Source organism: Pinus tabuliformis, chromosome 3_2, assembly GCF_031772625.1.
Source record: "Pinus tabuliformis cultivar Carrire ecotype Pingquan chromosome 3_2, CPIR1, whole genome shotgun sequence".
Classification (NCBI taxonomy): Eukaryota; Viridiplantae; Streptophyta; class Pinopsida; order Pinales; family Pinaceae; genus Pinus; species Pinus tabuliformis.
In genome coordinates this window covers 469,148,802-469,167,493 of record NC_142302.1, presented here as the reverse complement: position 1 = coordinate 469,167,493, position 18,692 = coordinate 469,148,802, and the positions used below count along the sequence as shown (strand labels likewise).

The 18,692-nt window shown below is 38.8% G+C and overlaps 1 protein-coding gene across 1 annotated transcript in view; it reads right to left on the bottom strand.

Annotated features, from left to right (window-relative positions):
* Positions 1 to 6,742: 6,742 nt before the first annotated feature.
* LOC149181316 (uncharacterized) overlaps positions 6,743 to 18,692 on the bottom strand; it is a 54,771-nt gene continuing 42,821 nt past the window's right edge. Inside the window, exons 2-5 of the mRNA XM_089416571.1 lie at positions 10,545 to 11,677; positions 9,971 to 10,217; positions 9,788 to 9,871; positions 6,743 to 6,921 (exon numbers count right to left, since the gene is read on the bottom strand). Coding sequence (XP_089272697.1) covers positions 10,131 to 10,217; positions 10,545 to 11,677 — 1,220 coding nt within the window. The 3' untranslated portion in view covers positions 6,743 to 6,921; positions 9,788 to 9,871; positions 9,971 to 10,130. The remainder of the gene's footprint in view (positions 6,922 to 9,787; positions 9,872 to 9,970; positions 10,218 to 10,544; positions 11,678 to 18,692) is intronic.

The following is an 18,692-nucleotide window of genomic DNA, read 5'->3' as shown; positions in this document are numbered from 1 at the left end:
AGTATTTTTTGTCTATGATTAATTAATGAATGAATGAATGTTATATGTTAATGAATAATTGCTATATGTCTCTTTACGTGCTCATACTTTCGATGTCTTAATGCACAAGTGTAGAGTATGGTTTTTGGAATTCTTTCAACAAGACTTAAGCTCAGAACAAGGTCATCAATACCATCGATCTTGAATCAGTATATATTTTCAATTGTTACTTTTACATGTTATATCACTTATATTTAGAACACAAAATGAATAATAAGAATATTTTGAGGCACCAACCTCAAGGGCTCCAACCCTATATCTCGTTCAGGCTCCAACTTGGTTTCTTGAGGACTCTGATCCTCTAGGTCTCCAACCCTATCCTCCAAGGCACCAACCTTGTCTTTTCGAGGCTCCAACCTCTTGGGCTCCAACCATTACTTTACTTCGTCAAGATGTATTTGGTTATACTTCACAACTCCCAATATCTTCTTCAACAAGCCTTGTCAATCTTCAGTTATGTCTTCCCTTAGTCTCCACGTCACATCATCAATGAAAACCTTATCTTCTTAGAAGGTATTGCCACAGCTCTCCATGTCACCCAAACAAAATCTCCAAGGTTACCTCATGATGGCTTCATGCATCATGGTCTTCAATTATCTCCACAAATCTTCAATATGTTGCTTCACAAAGTTCTCCAACTCTTCCTTATTCTATTCTCAAGAGAAGACTTCAACAAGCTCTATTTGTCCAATCCCAATAAATCAACACATTGACTACGACAACTTCGACCACAACATCTTCAACCATGGAAACTATGGCAGCTTCGACCACGCTAGCTTCAACCACAGCAACTACAACAGCTTCAACTATGACAGTTGCGACAACTTCGACCACGGAAACTACGAAAACTTCGACCACAGTAGCTTAAACCATGGCAACTACGATAGCTTGAACTACAGCAACTGCGACCATGGAAACTATGGCAGCTTCAACCACGACAACTATGGCAACTTCGACCATGGAAATTACGACAGCTTCGATCACACTAACTACGACAACTTCGACTACGGAAACTTCGACGACAGAAACTACGACAACTTCTCTCCTCCTAAGCTCGAACCTATGGGAGGCTATTTAACCCAAGAATAATTCTACAAACTTGTCTTCCTTGCTTTTCTAGGTTGCGACTACTTCTCTACCTCTTGTCTCCACCGAAAAAACTGATGGCTAGAATGAGGAGACAGACTTGTATTTATATTGTTTTTTTCGTTAAGGTGACAAGACACGTCACTTGAATGAGAGGCCAAGTTGCATGAGTCGACTCATGTCAACTTGCATTAAAATATATATTTCTCAACTTAAAAATTCATTTTCTCAGCATCCACTAGAGTTTTGGGGCAAGTAAGGGCTCATTAGAAAGAGGAAAAAATCCTCTTTAAGATGGTCTAGGTCCCATTGAAAAAAGATGCCTCTAAGGTGGCAAAATATTTTTTCTTTGTGATTGTCCTTAAATTTTATGCATAAAAAGTTTGGGACAGTATGAGGAATGTTTGGGACAGTATGGCTTCTCCATTGTTTGGCTTTTTCATCATCATAAGATCATGGAGGGCATCCATGTCATCATGATAGTACCCAGCAATGAGTGTTTCATCACATGTAAGTTCCAACGTAGTCTTCCAACCATCAAATGAGATCTTCCACATCATCATCTTTCCAACCATGTTATCAAGAACTCATCAAGTGCCATCATCAAGTGTGGTCATTCATCAATTGTAGTCCCCCATATGTCATCCAGTGCCATCATCAAGTGTAGTCCCCCATATGTCATCAAGGGTTAAGGTCTAGGTCATCAAATAAGGCACATGATTGGCATTTGGCACTTGGCACTTCTTAAGATTTCTTCATTAGTGGCTTGACATATTAATTGATGGCATCCTTGTCAAATAAGAGTCATGACATCATCATCTGGAACCAGGCATCTCAAGAATATTTGCCATCTCGACCAATTCCATATTTACATCAATGAAACCTTGATTAACAATCTCCCCCTTTGTCATTGATAGCAATATTCTTGCCCTTCCAACATTCTCTCCCCCTTAACATCAATGGAAAACGGGGTGCCCAAGTACTACCCCTATCAAGCTGCTTCTTTTCATCATATTTTCTTCATCAGTAGCTCTTCATAGGTATGCTAATCCCCCTGTCATGGTACTCTTTCATCTGGAAATATGGTCCAAGTTGCATTTCTTCATGGATGAACCAACTCTCCTTGTCTGCATAAACTCCTCTACCTCAAGAAATATTACTTGCTTAGTGATAAAAAAGATGAGATCCTCAACAATAGTCCTCCATAGGAGAAAGAGATCATATTCTTCAGTGGAGTTTCTCCCGAGAGATGATCTATCAAAGGATGATTGTCCATGTATTACTCATCAAAGATTTCATAAGGCGCATTTACATATAGCTTCTCCAAGAATGCTCAAGAATCACAAACCCCCCCTAACTATATGCATGGTCTCCTTTCTGGCAGAGTCTCACCATAAAATACGTGGAATATCAAGGATGACTGCATCAAATCAACATGTATTGTTGGTTGGAGTGATCAAGGGATTTCTAGATCCAATTTACTTCCTTCTCCATACTTGTGTAACTTTCTTCTTTAGCTTGGTTGACATAGTTTTAACTTGTTGAGGAACCCAAGTCAAATTACAGCGACGTGCCATATGTCCAATGTTATGGCAATTGAAGCACTCCATCTTTTTCATGAATAAGAAATCATGACTTCTTGCAAAATTGCTTCTAGGAGATTGACGGGGACCATTATATTTGTCTTTGTGATATGCCCTACAATCTTTTTCCATGTGCCCAAAGTTTGTACAAGAATAGCAATAACCAAGAAATATACTTTGATACCTGGGAGATGAAGATTTCCTTGATGTACTTCTGAAGTCTTTTTTCCTTGGGATTCTTTGATGATATTCATTACCTTTTGTATTCTTGACACCATCTGCAAGTCTCCTTGGAATATGATTTCTTCCATTGTTGTCTTGACCCTTCTCCTTGCCTTTGCTGGAACTAGGAGCATCAACATTTCTTCCTAGCTTCCTCACATCCTTGTTGTTTGAAGCATTATCATTCTTGCTTGAGGATTCACCTACATAGCCAAGACCTAATTTATCGAGAGGAGACCTTTGATGACTTAGGATGTCATCTAGGGTTTAAGAACTTTTCAAGTTCTTATTCAACAAGTCAACTTCCTTTTTAAGAAAGACAATTTATTCTTTCATTTTCTTACATCCATCATCCTTCTTTGATAGAATGATCTCCATTTCTTCCTTCATATTGGTTGCTTCACATGATTGGGCCTTAAGAGAAGTGATTTCTGATCTTAACTTGGTGATGTCATCATCCTTTTCTTCTAGTTGGCATATCATGGTGTTTCTCTCCTTTTTTGCTTCATCAACTTGTCCTTCTATGAATGCCAAAGCTTCCATCACCTTCTCAACTCCTTGTGCTTGTTTCCTTGCTTCTTCTAGTTGAGATCTAAGGGAGGAGACCTCTTCCTTGTATTGACCAATCTCTGCTTCAAGTTTGTTTAAACTCTTGAGTCTTTGTTCAAGGTGGCTTGACAAAGTTTCTTCCCTTTTCTTTGCCTTATCCAATTGATTTGTCATGGATATGACTTCTTCATTATGCTTTCTTTTGTTTTGACGAAATTCCTTCTTAAGCTTGGTGAGCTCCTCATCTTTTTCTTGTACATGAAACTTGAAAAGGTCAACTTCCTTCCTTGTCTTCTCATGGTCACCATCTTGTGCTTTCTTCTTAAGTTCCTCATTTTCCTTTTTCAAACTGTTAATCTCTTCCATGGGAACTATAAGTTTAGTCAGGGGATCTTCTTCAAAGTCTTATTTTCTTCTTCTTCTAGGCCTTCTATGGTCTTGATGTCATAACTCTTATTTTCAGCTTTCTTGAACAATGGAACCTTCCCAATTTGAACATCTTCATTTTTCATGGTTGAAGAAGAGACATCTTTAGGAGGATTGTGTTAGGAATATTCAGACACATAGGAAATATTTAAGTATAACTTGGTCTAGTGTAGAGTTAGGTAAAGTGTGTTTCTTTACTATGTACTTTTGTAACTTACAATCTGACGGTCATGATATGTTCTAGACATGAAGTGACCTAACGGTTCATTCTCTCCTCGGTATTACCGACACTTGATCCGTGGCTTAACACCCAATTGGTCTATGATCTCTATTTAAAGAGCATGGAGGGTCATTTGTAGGGTACCCGTTCATGAGAGAAGCTTATGTAAATTTTCATTCTTTTATTAATAAATTGCCTGAAGTGGCCGCGTTGGCTCAGGCCATGGGTTGTTTCCCTCTTTGAGGGTTTCAACCACATCAAGAATACTGGTGTATTGATCTGTGATCTGTTTGTGAGCGGTAACCTGTTGGAGTTCAGAAAGTTATCACTAAGGGGGGATAGGCTCTAATGCCTCCTTCCTTCTCTTATTGTGTCATATTTGTACATCCTTCAATCCTATCCCAAGTTGTTCTTAAGGGGGAATGTTAGGATATTCCGGCACATAGGAAATAGTTAAGTATAACTTGGTCTAGTGTAGAGTTAGGTAAAGTGTGTTTCTTTACTATGTACTTTTGTAACTTACAATCCGGCAATCACGATATGTTCTAGACATGAAGTGATCCGACAGCTCATTCTCTCCTCGATATTACCGACACTTGATTTGTGGCTTAGCACTTGATTGGTCCATGATCTCTATTTAAAGAGCATGGAGGATCATTTGTAGGATAACCATTCATGAGAGAAGCTTATGTAAATTTTCATTTTTTTATTAATAAATTGTCTGAAGTGGCCGCGTTGGCTCAGGCCGTGGATTGTTTCCCTTTTTGAGGGTTTTAACCACGTCAAGAACACTGGTGTATTGATCTGTGATCTGTTTGTGAGCGGTGTCCTTTGGTGTTCTGTCTGAGGAACTTACCTTGTAAATTCCTACAGATTGGAGGCTTTCTTCCTTGGCTTTGCCATTTGAGTTCTAAGGATCAACCTTCAAGCTATTAGGCTTGTGAGAAGGTACTAGCTCTGATACCAATTGTTGAAAACACTGGGAGGGGGGTGAATCAATATTTCTTTTAAATTGTTATTTACCAGTTAAATCACTTATATTTAGAACACAAAATGAATAATAAAAATAAATGTTTTTATTAATTTCTTCAATAAATCAAGTACAATATATGTAGGGCTCCAACCCTAGATGAAGACACCCATCTTCAATCTCCCAGGCTCCAACCTGTATTTGCTAAGCACCAACTTGGACTTCCAAGGCTCCAACCTTGTCAATTTTAAGGCACCAACCTCAAGGGCTCCAACACTATATCTGGTTCAGGCTCCGACCTGGTTTCTTGAGACTCTAATCGTTGACTAACACCTACAGTTTTTGGTCTAACAGCAATCATGATTCCCAACAGATGTTTCTCCCTAGTTATCTTCTCATAATTTGTAATAATATTCCTTTTAATTCTATCTCTATCCTCTTCTTGGCCTCTTCTTTGAACACCTCATTATTTTATTTTTCATTGTTCCCTACTTTTTAGTGCCCCATACATCAATTCTCTATGCACTATATTTATGTGCACCACCAATAGTTGACTTTAATGGAAACTCAACTGCACATTGAATGCAATTTGACGCAAGATGGGATTAGTGTGAATAGAAACAAAGGGTTGGCATAGAAACATGACAATGTGTGTACATCATTTTGGTGCGCTAATTGTTCTAGTATGGACAAACTCTGGCATGGGGCCACTTTGGCACAAAAACTAAGTTGGCATGGCAATGGTGATATCACAAAAGATCTCAACTTAACATAGATTGTTGGTGAATACTCGACTTTGATTAAATTTGATCCGTGACCCAATCAATTTTAAATAATGAGAAGTTACATTACAAAAACTGGACTTGTGAATTATGCATGGATAACCGTGGACTTGTGGACTATGCATGCAAAACTGTTACAACATTAATGTTGTCAAGGTCAAAATTGACCACCCATCCACTTCTCTACATATTAAATCGTCTAATTATTAATGTTGACAAGGTCAACATTGACCACCCATCCACTTCTCTACATATTAAATCGTCTAATTTGGGGTTGTAGGATGTGCATGAGATCTATTTATTTATTGTGAGCCAACAGCTTTATAAACATAGAGCAATTTGAATTGTTAACTTGTATGGACTAAAATCATAAAACAAAGAGGTTGTAGGTTGTGCGTTTGATCTATTTATCTATTGTGAGTCAACAGCTTTATAAACCTAGAGCAATTTGAATTGTTAACTTGTGTGGACCAAAATCATAAAACCAAGATCTTAGACACTAACATGACTATATTGTATTTTATTGTACATTCTGGAATTAATTTAGCTTTTCAGCAATCTCTGGTAGGGTTGTGTTTTATTATGTGCTGGAGCATCATATATTTATTGATCATGAGTTTATATATCCGAGTGTTAAACTATAAGCTAACAGAAATTTGCTATTACATTGAACCATAAGCTAACAGATAGGATGGTTTTGTTCTAATATGTTGGCACCAACAGAATTAAAATTATGTAGTTTTAGTGCCATTTCAGATAAGTTTTGACAAGATTCTGTAAAAGGAAAAGCACTATTTAAAATACATGACACAAGTGAAAAACTTCACCGGTGCTACTCTGATTGGTTTCAGTGTGATTATTAGGGTGCTTGGCACATTCATGGTCAATCACACCAGAAATTTGCAGTCGATGGAGTTCCCCAAGACACATGAATTTCCCCTCTTTTCTAGCTGCAAGGCTGTGACGATTTAAACTCTTGGGCACTATCACCTCTTCAGCTGCCAACTAATTTCTTTCTTCTCGTACCCTGTAATCTTTGAATTCCTTCAGTAACCAACAAAAGAAAATTCCAGTTATTTTCATAAAGCAGGCATCTTATCCTGTGCACATTAGCTACGATATTCTAATATCTTATGTTACTTCAGGCCTCCTTTCTAGGAAACAATCTTTCACTGAATTCCTTTAATAACCAATATAGAAAATAAAATCCTTGTCATCCAACATATTAATTGTCAGATTGGCAAGCGGCTTATCCTTTCGCTCATTAGCTACTATCTTGCAAGATTTTCTTATGAATCCTCAGATGTTCTATGTTATATCTATCATCATTCAATCTTGCTTCACTATTCTGCTAACGAGCTTTGAATGACCATTGATTATATTTTATTGTAATGATTAGAAATTATAACCATTTTTTATATTTGGTATCTTTCTAAGCATGTATACTTGTTGCACCCGCAATTCCTAAATTTGGTTCCCATGCCATGCCTGCACCTGCACCCAATCTTGCACCAACATGCAAGGTAATTTTGTTGCACTTGATAACCGCAATTGCCTTAGTCCGCAGATAGAAATTGGTCGGGTATTTGATGAAAGAAAATCAGCCACATTTTACTCATTCAGCATGGAATAATTTAGTCAGTTACCAAGAAACAATCAATTCCATCCAACCTCGGTTTTGTTTAAATATACACTGAGAAATAATAGTGGTTCACCAGACACTACATCTACCAAACCCGCCAACTCATTCAACCTAGTAGTTGCTCTCTTTAATAAATGGTTCATTAATTACTATATGTTTATAGATAGTCTCCCTGAAGTCTTCAACACAATGGCTGCACACTCTTTGATCAATGATATAAAGCATACTTTTACATCCATAATCCCCACCTTATTCAAAGCAACCACTCTTTCATTAATGGTCCACCAACCAATGCTTCTAAGGATCCCACCTTATTAGCAAGCAGGGTTGCTCAAATGATTGGCAAGTTGTGACAATCATGTAAGATTTTCCTGTATACAGTTAATTGGGTTAAAGCTCATTTACCGAGGGTTTTAGAAAAATGGTTATGAGCTGAAACCTCTTCTTTTCATTTTGTTAATCGTAAACAATATGCCAAGTGCACCAAATGCTTAGACATGCAATATGCATCATTTTAGTACGAAGCAATAACTTAGTTGAATAATGGTGTAAGCATATGAAAGGCATTCAGCTATTAAGATGCATTCAACGCTATTTGAACACAACTAGGATATGTAGCTCGAAGATTCATCTAATTTGATGCATGTGGACAGATTCTATTGAGCATCTAGGATTCACTCTTTGCATCCCTTTTCATGCAGTGCCATTGTGTGATGTTGAGAACTTAATCATATAATATGCACACTACTATCTGCTTCTCATGGATGATGACTTAGATGCTACACAATGTATTGATTATCAATATAGTGCACGGCTGTAAAGTCCAGGGTCATAACAACTAACAACCAATGATCATGACATATCCATCCCTATAAAATTTGTGTGAGAAGCTCAAGGATTGTTGATCCCAATGATGGAATATACAATTGCTTTTAGGACATTCGGCTCAAGGATTGTTGATCCCAATGATGGAATATGCAATTGCTTTTAGGACATTCACTATTCATTCATAGATCTACAAAAAGACTGACTAAACCTACCATTATTTCCTTTCGGAAAAAGAATCATATACATATTTCTCAATTGAAATATAATTGTTAAGAGAAGTTAAAAGCCATACAGGTTCTTTACAGGTAGATTTGCAGACAGTGAATCTTTACATCCACTTTTATGTCCATGAATCCCACCTTATTCAAGACAACTGTTCACTCTTGTGTTAATTTCAAAGTCACGGGACTCAGACTCAAAACTCAGTGAACACAAAATGAAATATCAACTCAAGCTAAAACTCAACAATCATTGGGTGCAAAACTAATCAATAACTCAACTCATAAGAGAAATGAACAAACTCAAAAAAATTCATGAGCATCAACTCAGCAAAACTCGACAAAACTCCAAAAAAAAATTGTCAAGCTTGAAAATATCTCTGCTAACTCAGAAATAACTCAGCTACAAATAATGATGTCATATTAGTATGAAGCAAAAGTTGACTGGAATAATGATGTGACCAGATCTAAAGCCTTGAGAAATATTAGATGTGATCAAGCCCCATCTTTGCTCACTTTTAATATGAACATGGGCAATTCATGTAATGTTATGTATGTGCATAGATTCTCTTGAACATCTTGTAGTTTCTACTCACCCTTTAAGCTCTGCTAACTCATAAATAACTCAGCTCACTCAGCAATAACTCAGCTACAAATAATGATGTCACATTACTATGAAGCAGAAGTTTAGTGGAATAATGATGTAAGTTGTAACCAGATCAAAAGCATTATAAGATGCATTCAAGCCCCATCTTGACTCACTTTGGATATGAACATGGACAATTTGTTTAATGTGATCTATGTGGATATATTCCCTTGAATATCTTCTACTCACCCTTTACATCCCATGTAATTTCATCTATAACCCCCTTCTGATGTTGAGAACTCTTCATATAATCTGCACACTATTCTCTGTTTCACAGAGCAGATGACTTTACTGCTACAATGTTTCAGTTATCAGTTTCAGTAGCAACCACAAGAGCATATCACCAACGATCTTGGTATATCAAACGCTTGCTGATCACAAAGATTGTTTATGCAATGATGTACAGTAAATTTAATATTCATTTGTAGATCTCAGGCAAAGACTTTCTCCATTGAACTCTATAATCATTTCTTTGAAAAATGCAGCATAGGCTACAGTTTTTAATTGAATTTTAGCTGAATATATTTGGTTTAAAGGAGGAAGTTATTGAAAGAAATTATATACTCCAATGTTTACCTCAAAAGAGGAAGGAGGTTGCAATTATTCCCCAAATCAAAGTTGAAGCAATTTGTCCCTGGTTTTTGACCGCGATGTTGTGACCTAAATAGAAACAAGCAAACAAAATGCCCATGGTTCAGTCATTCTACAGAACACAGATAATTGTTATTTGTAAAATACCATAAAAATAGCATTACTTACATCAGCCAAACATGCTAAAAGTTTGGTTCTCAAGTTCAAATCAGGAAATCCCACTGGAGGTGACCCACTTAAATCAGCATATAACAGTATGGGCAGCAACCTCCCCTGTTGGGTCACCCTAGGCAAATCTTTGAGTAAAATGTGAAATAATTTTGGCCAGCTAGTCCAACTCACAATTCCAACAAGAGATGACCCATTTTAACCAGCTCATAACAGCATATCCAGCAAGATGCTCAGGCAGATCACCCTGGAAAATACAGCAAGATTAAAATACCATGTGGCAGCTTAAAATAAACAGACAAAACTATACACACAGATCAAGCAAGATGCTCTGTTTTCTCACCTCCATTTCTCTCCAACTTAATATTTATATTGCTTATTCTCACCTTTGAAACAAATTTAAAAGTAGAAAGAAAAACTATACACACAGGTCCAACAAGATGCTCTATTTGCTCACCTTCAACTCCCTCCAAACATGATCTTTCTATTACTTATTCTCACCTCCTGTACTAACTTAAAATCACACAGAAAAGCAATTCACAACAAAGTACTAAAGCATGTTGGAGACTCTCACCATGCTCCAGATTGATGCATTATTGTCGGTGGAAAGTATCCATTTTTCCTCCAATTCTGACCTGATCAATATGTTAGCATATTCCTTGCCCATATCCTCATCACCACTTGCACTGCTGTAGTCATTGGATAATAGTTTTCTTCTTTTCTTTTTTCCAGCTTTCTCCTTTCTTTTTTTCTTGGATTTCTTCGAACCATGAGAAAATTTTAAGCTTCTTTCTATGCTAGAAAGCTCATTAGAGTAGCAATCAAATTGGATCCCATTTAAAGTAAATAAGGATTCACAGGATGCAACCGTTTTGCACTCACTGGAAAGATGGTAATGTAAGACCAAATTTTCAATAGCGAGAAATTTTATTGCCATCCATTTTTTCATATGTATGCATTCTCTTCTTAGAGCCCAGTGCTCACTATCTTTTGAGCTTTGTTTCATCTCCAACATAATCCTCTCAAGATTGGTCCTTTCTTCTTCATGCTCCTCATCCCGCAAAATCTGGCGGCCCTGATTGATGCAGGCATTAATGAGAAGTAGCTCATCAAGTGATTGGCATTCCATACCTGTGGACATGACAGTTTCAAGCCAGCTGAACTGCGATGTCTTCATCTCGAGTTTATCCCTTGAATCAAACCCATTATGTTTGTTTCTAGATGCAAGAATTTTCCCCACAGCATTCAGAAATGTTAAAAGTTCCATGTCACTGAGGAGAATGAGAAGCCGCTGACAAAGAGAACAAAATTTTTCCTCTAAAATAAACTCTTTCACAGCCTGCCACACCTCTGAAGAGTCATCTCTATACATCATGTCAAGAAGCTCATCTACAAAAAACTCCAGATCGAGAGAAATAATCTCACCATCTTGTACAGATTTTGTAAACTGTTCTGACGACCAAAACTCTTGAACATTTTCAATGAAATTTTCCACAGTATTAAGAACATCCAAGTCCATAAAGTAATGTGGTTTTGTTGCAACCATTGCAGGGGATTGTCCATGCCTTCCCTTCCATTCAAGCTCATCCCAACATATGTCTCTGTTTACAAATGCAAATTGTGAAATTGACTTGGCACCACGTTTGTGCTCAGATTCTCCAATGCCAGCAAAATGATCAAACCATTGCAATATCCGCCTTGTGTGCCCTGAATTTCCAAATATTAAATTTCAAACAGTCTAAAAAATAGAGTCAAAGACAACAATGTACACATACTAATGTTTAACTTTTGAATTTTGACTAAGTTATTCAGGACATGGCAACAACAAGAATAGGTTCCTGCAAAACATCGTTATTCAACAATTCAGAGGAAAAGGCAGAATGCCATCCCTCTTAACAAAATTTCAGATTCTGATGGAAAAACAAAAGCTGAAGATGTTTTTCTTGTAATTTCAAACAAGAAAGAAGAAAACATGAAATATTGTACATGATAGCAAAGAAGAGTGCAACTATACATATTACAGACGAATTTGAGAACTACGGTTTTCGTTTAAGACCTTGATTCTGATATTCAACTCATAAGCTATGGCATCAAATCAATGGAACCCTTATAGGGTCCACTTTATTAACATTAGATTTAAATAACCCCATGAAATGGATAAATCATTCACATCATTCTTAGTGCTAAAGCATCTGTATCAAAAATAATAACAACAAGTATCTGACCCACATCAATAATAATACTAAAGGGAAGCATCACAAGTCACACCTAATTCGGTTGAACATGGATGGATCTACTACACAGCTTGGAGATGGAGGCTATGGTTTCTGCATAATGAAGCTAGGGTTTCTTTCTCAGGTTAGGGTTTCCAGATCGGAATATGGATCAGTAAAAGGATGCTCTGAATTACTCCAAAGATCCATCCAATGAAAGTCAAATCTTTATGTCCCCAATCAAGGATCAATCTTCAAGCATGGATGAAAGGTTGTTGAGAGTACTTTTGGTGTTTTCAGAGTCTTACGACCAACTGTCAAAGTCATTGCCAAAGGAGATGGTGGAGATTCAGCTCATAAGGTGGATATTGGTGGTGTAACCTGGCATCTAGATGATAATGAGTATAAACAAACTTTAGGCTTGGTTGATAAAGTGGGTGATAAGAGTACTAGTGTTGTCTTATCAAAGCAAAGTTAGGTTGCCAAGTAGGGACAAGAAATGATGGAGCCAAATCAGAAGATATAGCAGTTGGATGCAAAATGGCATGGGGAATTTGCTGGAGTCCTATTCATCAATATTTGGACCTCCTAAGTATGTTGGCTGAAGTTATTCTTTTTTCGAAGTCTTGATTTTCTTAGGGAAAGGTGCTTAATGGTTCGAAGAATGGTGTAGATCACAAAGGGAGGTTGCAGCAATTCACAGTAGTATGGCTGAGACTAAGGTTTTGTACACTCTTCCACATAAAGATAAAGGACTAGTTGTAGATCTTGCATCTTTACTAGATGTTGATTTAAAGTTTGACAAAGTTGACTTTGGGCAATTTTTGGTGTCAATTTAGCTGTCACTAGTGTCCAAATGGAGCGCAGGAAAGTCTGGACTCTGGTGGTAAATAATGTAGAGGTGGGTTCTATCTGTTGATTTTGGGTAGCATCGGATGTGCTCTAGCTCCGAAATTTTGTAGAGGGGCTAGGACACATGAGATCTCCAAGACCGAGAAATCGTTTGGAGAAATTCCACCCGGATGAGGAGTTATTATAATAATTAATATTTTTAATGGGTTCCTAAGTCTAAACTTAGGAAAATAAAAAAAAATTAATGGGTATTAATAAGAATATGGGTGAAAAACTTCTAAGTGACAAGGATCAAGCCTATTTTAATCTTAGTCGTTGATTAGGGACTTAATCTCGACCGTTGATTCATCAACAGAAAAAGTATAAGAGGAGGCTTGAGGGTCAATTGGAAATACACCAAGTGATCAAAGAAGTTTGATTTTTCTGGGGCATGGTTTGCTGAGAAAATCGAATTGGTGATCTGAGTTGTAGTAGAGGGGCAGGGATAGTTGGGGTTGGAGGATCTTCTCCGAAACCCCGAATACACAATAGAGAGAGGCAGAGATAAGCCAGAAGAGGCAGCGCAAACCAGGGAGGCTGACGTTGGGCCGGAGGGCCCACGCATTGCTTGACGCAGTGCCAGTGCAGGGGAAGAGTTGCCCTCCTGTAGAAGTCCGAATTCAGCTGAGGAGCAACAGGATCAGGCGAGGAGCAATAGGATCAGCCGAGAACGCTGATGTCATAGCTCCAAGAGTCAGAGGAAGCAGCGCAGAGCTGACGCAGTGTCTCAGAGTGCTCCACGCAGGCACACACAGCTGTTGTGAAGGGGCAGCGCAATTGTAGCCGGGGATAGTCTAGTTGCCGAATCGGAGGGAATTTGCTAGGTGAAGTGACGTAATCTCAATTAGGTTTCTACCAGAATATTTTATTTCTGTAACTGGATAGTCGAGAGGGTATCCAAGGTTGTACTCAGAACTATTGCTTGATAATAGAAAACCCTCAGAGTTGTTGCACCAATTTTCCCGCATTGGGTTTTTCCGAGGACATTTGTCCAAAAATAACGGTGTCCCTTGTGTGTTTGTCTCATATCAATTTCGGTTTATGATCTATATGTTAGTGTAGTTTGCAGTAGTGTTTTTCATCAGTGTTTAAATAATTAAATAACTTGTTGAATGTAAAAGCAAGTACAAGATGATACACCAGTGATTGCAGTAGGATTTCTGATGTGTAGATTCAGAAATTTTCACACTATGACTAATGGGATTTCCTCGATTACCTTGCCCTCATCGATTGCAGAGTTAGCAACACTAGACTCAATGGATTCATGTTTTAGTAAAGTGAATAATCTTGAGCTAGGTGAAAAAAGGGTTCAGGTAGCCTAGGCTGATAAAAGTTTGGATGAAATGTATAGAGAGGAAGTTCTATCAAGGGGTGTGGTTTAGGTACTGAGGATCTCGAGTTGGGTTTGAAGGTGAATGATGGTAGTGTTGACAAGGTTGCGGGTACAAGGAAAGAAAGAAGTGCATTAAGCAAAATCGTAAAATTGGAATCAGTTGAGGATATTAAAATGCACAAAGACGTTGGATTGGCCTCTCAATTTTTGGTGGGGCAATTCCACAGTCAAAAAGTGAGAGACGCATCATTGAAATTTGATACTATGGTTGAAGGATGAATAGGCTCCTTGTATAGGTTATATTCCAAAATTTTCCTTTCATCGAAGGGATGGTTGAGATTTATGTTTAGGTCTCAGAAGGGCTTGAGGAAGATTTTGGATGTAAATTGCATATGGGACTCCATCCAACTTGTGCTCAAGCAATGTACCCCTTTCCTTGAGTCCTGCTTTGAAAGGTTTGATATTACTCTTGTTTGAATGAAGTGCTCAGTGGTCCTGTAGATTTCTGGACTCTGGAGGTTTTTAAGGTGATTGGTAATACATTGAGATATTTTATAGAAGCAGACACAAGTTTTCTAGAAACAAGCATTATGTTTGCGGCTCGAATTCTTGTGGGCATTAATCTAATAGAAGGATTAGCAACTAAAATGTCCATGCAAAAATGTTAATTTTAGGTATGTTCTATGCTTAGAGCAATTTATTTCAATTTTCACAGTTAGCTCAATATCTTTTCCTAATTAGCAATCACATCAGCATAATAGTAAATTGCAAATAGAACATAAACATAAATCACAGAAGACAAGCCAAGACAAGAGGACACAAGATGTGGCGCTAGCCAGGGACAAACCCCAATGTGGGGAAACCCTTGATCAATTCTTCTTATATGTTCTTTAATAGTTCAGCAGAGAGAGAGAGAGAGTACATATACAACAGAAGTCAACACTTTGACTTATCTAAATAAAAGCATAGATCACCTCTAAGAAGATGATACATGAGGTAGTTGAACTCAGTTGAAGACATGCTGCTTCAACTGATTCTCCAAGGTGACTCCATCACCATGTTGCACCTATCATTATGTTGCACCTCATCATCATGTTGTACCTCACTGTGTTGCACCATGCTGCACCCATCATCACCATGCTGCATCTCATCATGCTTCACTAATCATGACAGTACCCATCACTGTACTGTTGCACTATGTTGAGCTCTTCATTGCACTATGTTGCACCCCAAATGCATGTTGCAATACCTTCTTGCTGCTGCAATACATTCTTGTTGCTGCTATATGTCCATCATTACCATGTTGTCCCATTGCTACACCATACTATGTCCAACAACACTAAGCTACACCATGTTGCACCATCACTACTACTATGTGCACTATGTTGCACTGTACATCATGTACCCATTGTTGCTCCTATGTGCACTATGTTGCATTGTACATCATGTACCCATTGCTGCTCCTATGTGCACTATATTGCACTGTACATCATGTACCCATTGTTGCTCCTATGTGCACTATGCTGCACTACATCCTGTACCCATTGCTGCTCCTATGTGCACTATGATGCACTATACATCATGTACCCATTGTTGCTCCTATGTGCACTATGCTCCACTATACACCCTCTTATGTTGTCTATAATGTTACAGCGTTCATCATAAGACTTGGATCTATCATTCATGACTATGAATCAATCCAAACAGCAGATAGAGCATCCTTATTTAGAACAGTGTTAAGGATAGCTAAAAGTGTGGCTTCTTTATCTCAGTGAGAGCATTTCTTCCATGACAGCAAGGGTATTCCTTTCATGACTGCGTATAGGATGAGGGCTTTTTCTTTCATGACAGCAAGGGCATTCCATGTGTAGAGCACCATATCTAAGACATCGTTTAGGTGTCATCTCCATTTATGCCTTCATTTCCATGGCTGTCTATTTAGGGCATCTCCATAACTGCGGTTAGGGTCACCCTTGGGACAGCATATTAGGTGAGGGTTGTCTTCCTTGACAGCGTAGAGGATTAGGGTTGTCTTCTTCACAATAAGACAGTGTCTTCCTTGACAGCGTATTGGATTAGGGTTGTCTTCCTCACAATATGACTGCGTCCTAGATCTAGGTCATGCGTAGAGCCACTAGGGCATCATCTAGGACTATGTATAGAGCATCCTTTAGGACAGCGTTTATCCCTTAGAGATTCTTCTTTCCACTAAAACCCAAAACAAGTGGAGAAGAAGAAAACTCAAGAGAGTTGTGTGTCCAAATGACTTGCAAAGCACTTGTATTGATACCAAAACGTGGAGCACAAGTGGGGGCAGTTTAGTTGTTGGCCGACCTTGACGAAGTGTCCCATAACACATATAAATTCATATCTCCATGAATACTTATTGGAATCGGATGTTCCTCAGATCAATCCTACACCTCCCAATGAGAAGAGTCCAAGAAAAATATCAGTGGCCATAAATAAGATGACCCACATGGAGTTTGGCCTTAGTTGCCAATTTTAACAATCCCTCTCAACTAGGGAGAACTCCATCTGTTGATCCATCTGCCAGACTGTACTATCTCTACCATCAGTGCCCTGCACTGCTTTGATCTGTTGAACCATGAAGAAGAAGAATTGATCGAGAATGTTTCATACCATTCTCTACTAACCCGAAGTCAGTCCCATATAAAGAGAGTGCTCAATAGCACTCTTACTGACCCGAAGTCAGTTCCAGAGAGTGTGTCATACCACTCTTACTGATCCCAGATCAGTTCCAAGAGAGAGTGAGCTATATCACTCTTACTGACCTGAAGTCAGTTCCAGAGAGTGTGTCATACCACTCTTACTGATCCTAGATCAGTTCCAAGAGAGAGTGAGCTATATCACTCTTACTGACCCGAAGTTAGTTCCAATTGATCCCAAATCAATGTCAGTCATCCTAGCATAGGGAGTACGGTAGATACACGATGCATCCATCAGTACTACTATGGTCCCTATCCTCATTTCCCTACTCATTGGCCAAATGAGAGGTACTTCCCATGAGTCCCAGACTGCATGGGTAGGATGCCTCAGTAGGAGAACCACTCATCCTGCCCATAAGTCGCCACAGGGTATCACAGGGGAAGGTTGAACCATTCACCCTGTACACAGCGCACCACTAAGGGAGGGTGAGTCGCCCTATGGTCGCTTGTTGCTCCAAGAAGTACCCCAAGCCCCCCAGAGCTCCCAGAGCTCAATGCATGCATCATACAAGACCCTCATAAGAGGGTCTCTCAACGACTCCAAGTCGTTCTCGGAAAGTCACAAATTTGACCTTTCCCTGGGGCTTCGATAGAATGTCAGCGACCTGCACATTAGTCCCAATGCGATGGAGCCTTCTTGCTAATTGATGTACCATATCCCAGATAAAGTGGTGCCTAATGTCTATATGCGAGAGCGATCATAACATACAGGATTCCTCAACAATCGAATCCCCCTCTGGTTGTCACAAAAGATCACGGTGGTATCCATTATGTGTCAAACAGCTCATTGAAGAGCTTCCTCAACCAGGTAGCTTCACACGAGGTCATACTCATAGCTATGTATTTGATCTTAGCAGTGCTTAAAGCAACCAACTTCTGCTTCCTGCTCATTCAGGATATCAAAGCAGAACCCAAAGAGAAACAGCACTCAGAAGTGCTCTTGCAATCTTCCTCACTGCCTGCCCAATCAGCCTTCGAATGATCATGCAGCTTCACATTTCTGGCAGTGTATCTCAATCCATGAGAGATTGTGCCCCGAAGATATCTCAGAAGATTCTTGGCACCAATCCAGTGAGGCTCAACCATATATGAGCTCAACAAGCTGACACATAACTTCTGAAAGTTAAGATCCATCGAGCTAGTCATGGACTTGCAGTTCACCATTCCAAATCTGGAATCCAACTCCCTCTTACTTTTGTAAATGAGAAGGTCTACACCTGTCAGAAAGAGGTCGTCCTCATAAGTTGCCAGTATGAGAGGTCTATCATCCACAACCTTCAAGCAATGGTTTGGATCGGCTTCACTACTAGTGAATCTTGGCTTCATCAGACAGTGATCCATCCTCTCATATCAAGCCTGGGGTGTTAGCTCTAAATCATAGAGAGCTTTCTTCAACCTACATACATGAGATTTCTGATCATGAATCTCAAACCCCTCGGGTTGTTCCAAACCTGTGGACCTATTACATGAGGGGAATTGTCCCCTTGTAAGATTTTCCTTCAATACAACTCGGACATGTACCTTCATGCTCTTCTTGAATTCAGGCATCCCTGTCACCA